We start from the raw sequence: 9,900 nt of genomic DNA, 5'->3' as shown, positions 1-9,900 counted from the left end.
AGAAGAAATAGCTGTTTTAGGCAATGCAGAAACTCCAGTACGTTTTGAAGCCATTCTGCCAAATTATTTTTAAAACTCACAACAGCAAGTATAAACTTAAAAAAGCTTGACTTAAGAAAAATTCTTTAAAGTCCTTTAAAATGCATCATTCCACAACCGGAAAGAAAGTGAAAGTTTTCCTTTTGTTAGAAAGAAGCAGCGCTTCCGCGGCCATTTTCTTCTCACTTTCACTTATAGCAAGTAACAAAAATCCCAATAAAATCTTTGAGTTAAAGTCACATTTTAACTAAAGAAAAAGAAATCCCCTGTCAGGTTCCGTCTGTTCAAAAGTTACTCACAAGCAGATACAAAGTAACAGCAGTGGCGGCGACGTCTAGCTTCGCTCCAAGGAGCGAAGGCACTCCGAGCTGCGGAGAAGAGGTCCAGACTCCAGGGGAGTTCTCACCTTCATCCCCCCAGGATCACTCCTGGGGGGACTAGGGAACTCAACCCCTATCCAGACCAAACTCACTTTCTCCCCTTCACCTGGGGAGAAAGTTCCGAGCCGCAAAACAGCTGATCCGCGCTGTTTTGACAGCTTTGACGCAGTCCCGGGCAGGAGGCTGAGAAAAAAGCCTCCTTCGGCGAAGCCTCGCCACCGGAAGCCCCTACTCTCCATAACTTTTGTGTAAGCGTTTTGTGTAGGCTCAGTGAGCATCCCAGCTATTGATCAATTTCTGGTTTCTTTGGCTAAAGCCCTAGGACTTCATTGTCTCCTATTTCATGCAAGGGCAAGGAGAGCAGGAAGTATGGAGAATGCCATGTAGCCTTTCCTGTCCTTCCTGAAGGATTTCTGGGCATCGTGATTACTCTTTAATACTTCTAGACACTTCATGGTGTTTTGTACAGAAGACTTTGCTTAGAAAACAATTTTGCTCAATTAACCCCACCAAAGAAGTCTGGTGCAACTTTGACCTTGGAAGAAGACCATCTTGTCTATTTAATGGCCACCAGAAGATTCTCTTTGTGTTCTTGTTTCCACCCGATAACTTGAGGGCCAATGATTATATTCCTAATGATTTGAATTAACATTAGGAAGGTGCTTTGCTGGGCTTAGGATGCCATCTTTGCATCTATTTAAGTATGCAGCTTCAGAGGTCAGTGGCATGTTGCTGATATTATCACTTTTCAACAAAAGAAATCAACAACAAATACTTTAAGGCAAATAGAGAGTTAGCATACTTAGCTCTATCTTCATTGTTATAAAAGGTACTATCCCTCCAAAAAAAGAAAAGAAAAACTGGATCAAAATTCCACTGTTTTCCCTTCAATTATATTATTGTCCTTCCACAGAGAGGCTGACTAAAAATGAAAATAAAAGGCAGCTCACTCAAACACAAGATGCAGCTCAATCAACTAATATCACATGGAGTTATCATTGCAAATCTATTTTGTTAAAAAAGAAAGGAAAGTTAGTGGAATTAAAACTGAAGGAGCATAATCTGGGACTAAGATCAAGGGATACAAAACCTTCTCTTATCTATTTTGTTAGCTTTAGAGAAAAGTAATCACTGCATTTCTTCATTATCCATCCCTTTTCCATCTTATATGTTTTTGCAATGAATTCTGTTCCTAGTCCAAATATGAATGATGTCATGGTCTTATTTTGGTTCATCTCTACAGCGATCAACCTTCCAAATATTTCAGCAATTGTAGTCATATCCGATATTGGAACTATATTAATGATTATAAACCAGAATGCATTCTCAATGAACCCTTGAGAACAGATATTGTTTCACCTCCAGTTTGTGGAAATGAACTTTTGGAGATGGGAGAAGAATGTGACTGTGGCTCTCCTGCAGTAAGTCTTTTTTTTTAATCAACAAAAATATGAAGAATTTTCTCAAAAATGGGAATCCTTGAAAAATCATCTGGCTTTCTGAGTGGTTTGAGCCATCCAAGAGGTTGGTTTGTGAATGGCATAGGTTTGTGTCCTTAATGTACATGCATGTATGAAGGGGTTTCTTGGATTTGGTTAACCAGTTGTAGAGGAATGGAGAACTGGTATCTCACAACCATTTAGGGAAGACTCTGTATTTTTTTTTTTTAAATGGGTGATTGACTACTCCCAAAAAAAAAAAAACCTTCTCTCTTGAAAACTCCTATTTTGTTGACATGGCCACATTATCTGTCCCACTATTTTCTTGAGCTGCTTTTTCCCATAACTGATGATCTTTAATCTATGCTCTGATCCTAATAATATTTTTATAAGAACAGTAATTTAGTGTTCTTTTTATATTGTTAAATACACTTGTAATGGTCTGTGAGAATGTCCTTGAGAGACAAAAGAAGGAGGAAACATCTACTCAATGATCATATAAGAAGTAGATTGGCCTGCAGAAGCAATGGGGCCTGGCAAACATCTCAAGAGGAACACCTTCCACCCATTCTCTTGGTCTGTAAAGATGAGGTGGTAGAAATATACTTTCAGTATTGAAAGATTCTGCTACTGTAACCTTACAATCAAGGTAGTGTTAATACTCATGGTTGGTGCTTCTTCTCTGGACTACCTCAAAAGCTGGCATGATGAGTAGGAAATCCCTCATGAATAAGAAAGGATTGGGGCTGTAGGTTATGTGGGCTTCACAATTAGGAGATGAGGATATTTTTGTTTTATTCTTGTCACATAGGAAAGGTAAGGCTCTTCCACATAGAGATGCCATTATCTTTTGCAATAACAAACAATTAGTGCATTTGCTAGCATGAACCCATAAGAGGGAACACATTGCAGAAATGTTTTTTTCCTTGGCAGTTTCCCTCTTAAAAACAGACCAATAAAAAAAGACCAGGCAGAAAATTCTGACATCATTTGATATGTTTTGGTTTTCAGATTTGTCGATATCCGTGCTGTGATGCTGCAACGTGTAAACTACACTCATGGGTAGAGTGTGAATCTGGAGAGTGTTGTGAGCAATGCAGAGTAAGACTAGAAATGTAATATCTCTTGGCTGTTTACTATGATCAAAACATTTCAACCCTATTTCTATCGTTTCTTCCAGTTTATTTGACCCTTATGAACATATCCATAGAGAGGATAGTTTAACAAAATTTCAGTCTTGTCTCAATCTCAAATGCATTCTTTCGGCATGTTAAATCATGTCTGTGAAAATAATATCAAATAACAAATAATATATTTGTTCTTTGACTGAAATTGCATGAAAACCCAGTTTAAACAAGGATAGGCTATGTTTGAGATTGGTGCCCTAACTCAGCTTCCTAACTTTCTGGAAGGTTCTAAGAGGTCCCTGGTAATGCCGTGACATTTTTCTCTCTGAGCCTTTTAGGATGGAAATAGGTGCAGGAGACTTCTGGAAGTAAAGTTGCCTTTTTTCCCCCTTAAGTTCTCTACCTGCTCTCTAAAGCTCCAAATTCAGGTGTTTTGGTGGCGCATTCTGGAGGTGCTGCAGGACCAATGAAAGAAAGGTGCTAGTTCCTCATTCCTTCTTTCTTTGTGGGATCCTAGTCGACTCTGTAATGAACTTTTTGAGCAGAGTGGCCCAAAACATTTTGTTATTTCCATATTTCCACCACAAGCCTAGTTTCACAGCAGGAGAAAGGAGCCACATATTTTTCAGCACTTGACAGAAAATTCTATGAATGCTTCTTCCCATGTAAAGAAATAAAAATATATCATGAGAAGTTCAGGAATTAAGTTTAGCAATTGTTGTTGCTTTTTCATGGCAGCCCAATTGATATTCACTTTATGGTCAGCAAATAAGACAGACTGGGACTTCTAGGCACCACACACAGTTGTAACAGGGCAAGGATGCCTTGCTTGGTGATGCTCCAGACAGATGAAAAGGAGGTTTTGAAATGTGTTGTGAATCATGGTTTTCCTCTTTGATCTCTGCTGCTGAAGAGTGATAGCTCGGAGTATTTTTGATTCTCACCCACAGTTTAGGACAGCAGGAACAGAATGCCGGGCAAGAAGGAGTGAGTGTGACATTGCTGAAAGCTGCACTGGCCATTCTGACGACTGTCCCACAGATCGCTTCCATAGGAATGGACAACCATGCCTACACAACTTCGGTTACTGCTACAATGGCAATTGCCCCATCATGTATCACCAATGTTATGCTCTCTGGGGGGCAAGTAAGTCAACCTTAGGATTTCAGAATAGTGGTGTTATAAAAGATTAAGACAGTCATTGCCATTAATGAAAGATATTTTCTCCTTTGTATCCATAATAAATCATCATTACATTTCTGTTCTATAACAGAGTTGGAAGGAGCCTTGGAGGTCTTCTAGTCCACCTCCCTGCTCAAGCAGGAAGCCTTATACCATTTCCAATCTCTTCTTTAAAAAATCTCCAGTGTTGTATTGGAGCACACACAACTTCTGGTGTTTTTTTTCCCTGAAAGAATATTTTTTTAAGATTAAAGCCTCCATTCTTTGTAGGCTTTACAGCCCAGAGATGGACTTTGGGGGAAGGATGCTTTTGTGGGTTGTTCATACGTTCCCAAATTGGAGAAAGATCTGAGCCAATCTCAATGAGAGATAACGTAAATTGAACATTTATTGTGTGCTAAGAGTATTCAAACCCATGATTGAAATTTTTCTTACATTTGGCATAATAGTTGAAGAAACATGTTGGGGATGTGATTCGTATCATTGATCACTCATCAATTTAATGCTAGACTATTCACAAAATTTTCAGCATGGTTTTATATTGAAAAAGGAAACTGAAATAAGTTCCTCTTTTTCATATCAGGGTAGATAGTTTTCAGCAAACAGGGAGATTTATCTTGGCCATATATATGCAATGAAGCTTTGCATACAGAAAGTCCTAAACACAGGTTTTGTGTCACTAATTAAAAGAGTCAGAATTAATAGAATAATAGAAGAACAGAGTTGTAAGGAGCCTTGGATGTCTTTTAGTCCAACCTCCTGTTCAAACAGTAGACCCTATACCATTTCCAATCTCTTCTTAAAAACCTCCAGTGTTGGAGCACCCCAACTTCTGAAGACAAGCCATTCCATTGATTAATTGTTCTGTCAGGAAATTTCTCTTTATAATCTAGGTTGGTTCTCTCCTTGATTAGTTTCCATTCACTGGTTGTGTTCTCCCTTCAGGTGCTTTGGAGAATCAGTTGACGTCCTCTTCTTTGTGGTAGCCCCTTAGATATTGGAACACTGATATCATGTCACCCCAAGTCTTTCTTTTCATTAAACTAGATGTACCCAATTTGTGCAACTGTTCTTCATATTTGTTAGCCTCCAGTCCCCTAATCATATTTGCTGCTCTTCTCTGCATTCGTTTTCATATCGTGGCAAACAAAACTGGACCCAATATTCCAAAGCATTATAAAGTGGTACTAACACTTCATGTGATTTTGATTTTATCCCTCTGTTAGTGCAGCCTAATTATAGTGTAAAACGACTCTGCCACTATTGCAAAAGTGTAGCCTAGCACTGTGTTGGCTTTTTTTGCAGTTGCAAAAAAATTGCAGTTGGCTTATATTTAAGTGATTGTTCACTAGGATTCCAATATCCCTCTCACAGTTAGTACTATTGAGCCAGTTATCACCTCTTCTGCACCTTTGCATTTGGTTGTTCTTTCCTAAATGTAGATTTTTCTTTTTTACTTTTTCGCTACTGAATTTAATTTTCTTAGATTGGACTCAATGTTCAAAAGATCCTTCTGGATCTTAAGCCTATCTTCTGGAGTGATTGCTATTCCTGCCATTATGGTGTTCTCTGCAAATTTGATGAGTTTCCCTTCCATCCTCTTGTCTAAATTGTTTATGAAGGGTCAGGTGGCATGTGATGATGATTGAGAATCTGAATTACAAATCAGAACATTAATCGATCAATTGGATTTATGGAGGATGTGATATAGACAATAAATGGACACTTGCTGTATTATTTCTATTGCTTTGAAAATGAAAACTCTCAGTTCAAACAAAGAAGTCATTATTTTGATCAGGTAAATAGCATGAAATGAGGTAACATTCCAAAGAATATTAAAAGCTCAATCCTTTGCAAGTAATCCAACTGTATTCAAAGAGGCTTGTGCCCAGGAATTGACAGGTCTCAAACCAAGAATGACACATGATGGTTATTCCAAGCTGAATTCTTTCTTGTTTCATTCCTATAGTCAAAATCTTGCCAGACTAAGGACTCTACTATCTGCATATACAATACACTCTTTAAACTATTAGGGAGGAGATGTCTTCACCCTCTTTCTCTCACACATGACATCCAGGCAGAGTTGCCTCTTACCCCTCTGGATTTCACCCCCTCCCTTCTGGGAATCCATTTCTTCACTGCATTCCAGCACAGGAATGTATCCATGATAGAGCTGAAGTGGAAAAATGCGGACACAGAGGAAGAAATCTGGATTCAGATTCCCCTACAGCCATTGATTTACCGCATGGTCTTCTGCAAGTTGCATTGTAATGGCTTCAGCTTTGTGTCCATAAAATGGAATAAGCAAGTTTAGTGTAACACTGTACGTGATAGTGAAAGCTTCTTAATGAGGATTAGATAAATAAATAAGTAAGTCAATATTAACTAAATTATTTGGAACTCCTCTGAAATCTCTTAAGCCATTCTTTATCCTGCTGGCATGTTACACATTCAGGTATTTGTCTTGGTTCCTCTCTCCCTCTTACAGATGCAACTGTGTCTCAAGATTCATGTTTTGAGGATAACCGTATTGGCAATTATTATGGCTATTGCAGAAAGGAAAATGGTAGAAAGATTCCATGTGCACCACAGTAAGCAATCTAAATTATTTCCTGCTATGATTATGATCTAAGATAAGGATAATAAGAAATATTTTATGGTCCACATCTGTGGGAATATGACTCTGTCACCCGGCTAAAACAATAGAAATATGAGCCAATTTCTGAATGGCTGATTTTTCTTTGTTTTCCATCTGGAGTTACAAGATGGAGCAAAAGTGGGGTGTAAAAAGAATGCTGTGAGGATAGAAGGTTGTGTGAGAAAGGACAGATAGTCCTTGACTTATAACCTTTCATTTAGCGACTTCAAAAAAGTGACTTACAACTGATTCTTCCACTTCCAACTGTCACAGCCTCCTGTAGTCATGTGATCAACATTTGGGTTCCTGTATTTATGAGGGCTGCAGTGTCCCGAGGTCACATGATCACCATTTTCCATCTTCCCAGCCAGCTTCCAACAAGCAAAGTCAATGGGGGAGGTTGGATTTGCTTAACAACCATGTGATTCACTTAACAATTGTAGTGGTTCACCTAACAGTCATGCCAAAAAGGTTGTAAAATTGGCAAGGGAAATTCTGGACATAGTTGTTGTTGTAAGTCAAGGACTACACTATTATCAGCCTTTCTCATTGGGCTGACCCAGCTTATTTAACCTGCATATTACTGAATAAGCCCTTGTTGGTTGAGTTTACTAATTGCATTTGGTCATAAATCATGATTTAGAAACCACAATGGCTAAATTGGCACAACACATTAAACCCAAACTAAACAGTAAGCCACATTATCTTTTAGTGGTGTGTGTAAATCCGGACTCTGCCTTTAGCTCTTACGCAAACACAAAGACTCTTGTGGCATTGTTTCCTGTTAAAGGAAGGAAAGTTCTTATTTTATACATCCTTAGTTAAATCTTAAATACTTTTTTCTTCCTATTTTTTTTAAAAAAAAGTGAAATGGAATAATAGCCATTTGGGGGGTGTTCCCTCTCCAACGTTTAGTGCAGCTACCCCAACCTTTACATTTCAATTCCCTGTCATCCACTGATCAGAGATTAGGGGAATTTTAGGCTAGAATTTTGAAAAAAACTAAATCTCCTAATTCTGCTTTAGGCATTTTCCAGCTGGATAATAGATGCATTCCTTGCTCTTAAGATGAGAATCCTGACTCAAACTATCCTCACCCCCAAAAGAAAGAAATCACAGTGAGCTAATTGGAGAACTAGAGAACTGTGTTTCTCTATTTTGTTTCAAACCTTGAAACATCTTGTGGGATTTTTCAGTTACATGTTTAAAAAGGCAACCCGGTTCATACGGAGGCTGAACAAACCTCTAGTTCTCCATCTCTAATTAAAAAAAACAAAACACATAAAGAATAACCCAAGATAAACTGATTGTCAGCAGAGTCACATTCTCTGGTCATCTCCCAGTTGGATTACTGCATAGGGCTACCCTTGAAGAGTATTTGGAAAGTGCAACTGGTACGGAACATAGTGGTGTTGATAGTTCTGGAGGGGTCTCACACGTGACACCGCTGTTATATGATGCACAGGTTGCCAGTTTGCTTCCGGGTCAATTCAAGGAGTTGGTCATTATCTTTAAAGGGCAAGGAAACTGGTGGAACTGTTGGGATTAACCTGGTCCAGTCCTTTTGGTGGAAAAGGTCTACTTCATATCCTGTCAGCCAAAGACTTTTTGGCTGGAGAGGTGCAGGAGAAAAGCTTATTCAGCTATCCCCCCCCCCGCTATGTTCTCCTGTCAGAGGTGAGGTCTGCCCCCAGAGTTCAGGCCCCCAGGAACAACTTCAAGCATGGCTCTGCTGCTTGGCGGGGGACCCCAACATGGGCCTGCTACATTAGGGATGGCTGATGGAATAGTGAAGACCCTCATCCCCAGGCTGCCCATCATGTTTCTTAATTTTTACCTTTTATTCTAATTGTAATTGTTTGTGGCACTTTCTAACTTTTTATTATATCGTAAGTCACCCAAAAGTCATTCTATTAGTAAGATGCAGGAAATGGGAAATAAATGAATGAATGAATGAACGAACAAACAAACAAACATTTGCAAATAAGCAAAGGAACAAACCTCGTTCTTATTAATTAGTATGAATTGACTGTTTCTTTTGCAGAGATGTAAAATGTGGCAGGTTATACTGTTCAGATAATTCATTTGGATACAAGATTCCTTGCCGTTTCTTCTATACATCCACAGATGAAAATATTGGGATGGTTGATACTGGAACAAAATGTGCAGATGGAAAGGTTAGTAAAAGATTACCTCCAATCTGTGTGCTCTAAAGTCTGATTCCAAGGGGTGATCATTAAAAAAAAAATTGCAATCCATCAATGCTGAAAGCTGTGAATCTACATAGAAGAAAAAGTATCCATCTAGCCTTCTTTTTGTTGTTGTTATTTTGTTTTTTCTTCAAACAATAGCCACCACAAATGAGGTCAATGTCGCAGGGCTGTTTCTTTCTCCCAAGAACAAAACGCTTGGCCTTCTCAGAGCCTTGTGCTTTTCTCTCGCAGCATCTTCTGGACAGACTGTCAAGAGACAGTCCTTTCTCTGAACTTGTAGGCATCTCCATAGGGAAGGTGGAAGAGAGAAATGAGAAAATCAGGGCAGAGCTGGTTGTGACCTAACAATGAAGCAATCCCAAAGCTTACCTTGAAGGATCAGGAGTCACTTCCCCTTGATTTTTATACTATATAGAACCTGAAAGAGGTTTCAGTTACTCCATTGATAATCTCTTGCTTTGACTTTCAGGTTTGCAGCAACAGGCAGTGTGTTGATGTGAATATAGCCTACTAATCAACCTCTGGCTTCTCTCAGATTTGATTTTGGAGATCCTTCTTCCAAAAGGTTTCACTTCCCTCAAGTCCAAAAACCCATCTGCCTGCATCCTACTAGTAAATCACTCTTAGCTTTCATATGGAATCTAAATTATGCAATATTTCTTTTCCATATTTAATCTGTTTATCTCTTGCTGTAATCAAACCTTTTTCCCGCCACAAAGCTCCATGGGCATGTACAACACCAAGAGCTTATTTGCTGTCAAGAAAAAAAATGGCCATTTTACCGTTTCCCAATTCCAGAGCACATTTAATGCAACAAGTTCTGCCTTTTGAGCTGGTGTATTCGAAGTCAATGCTTCCTCTCCCAAAATTTCATGCTGGCTT

The 9,900-nt window shown here is 38.9% G+C and overlaps 1 protein-coding gene across 1 annotated transcript; it reads left to right on the top strand.

Annotated features, from left to right (window-relative positions):
* Positions 1-1,633: 1,633 nt before the first annotated feature.
* Positions 1,634-9,886, top strand: LOC107301047 (zinc metalloproteinase/disintegrin-like HR1a; the record flags this gene model as incomplete). The annotated part of the gene is made up of 6 exons (XM_015830316.1): positions 1,634-1,840; positions 2,870-2,959; positions 3,936-4,131; positions 6,656-6,758; positions 8,850-8,982; positions 9,488-9,886. Coding segments are annotated over 6 exons (774 nt in total), but the record flags the coding sequence as incomplete, so codon positions are not given.
* Positions 9,887-9,900: the final 14 nt, after the last annotated feature.

The sequence above is a fragment of the Protobothrops mucrosquamatus genome, unplaced genomic scaffold (genome assembly GCF_001527695.2).
Source record: "Protobothrops mucrosquamatus isolate PMUCROS unplaced genomic scaffold, P.Mucros_1.0 scaffold9735, whole genome shotgun sequence".
NCBI classification, from domain to species: domain Eukaryota; kingdom Metazoa; phylum Chordata; class Lepidosauria; order Squamata; family Viperidae; genus Protobothrops; species Protobothrops mucrosquamatus.
This window is presented reverse-complemented; position numbering and strand designations above follow the sequence as displayed.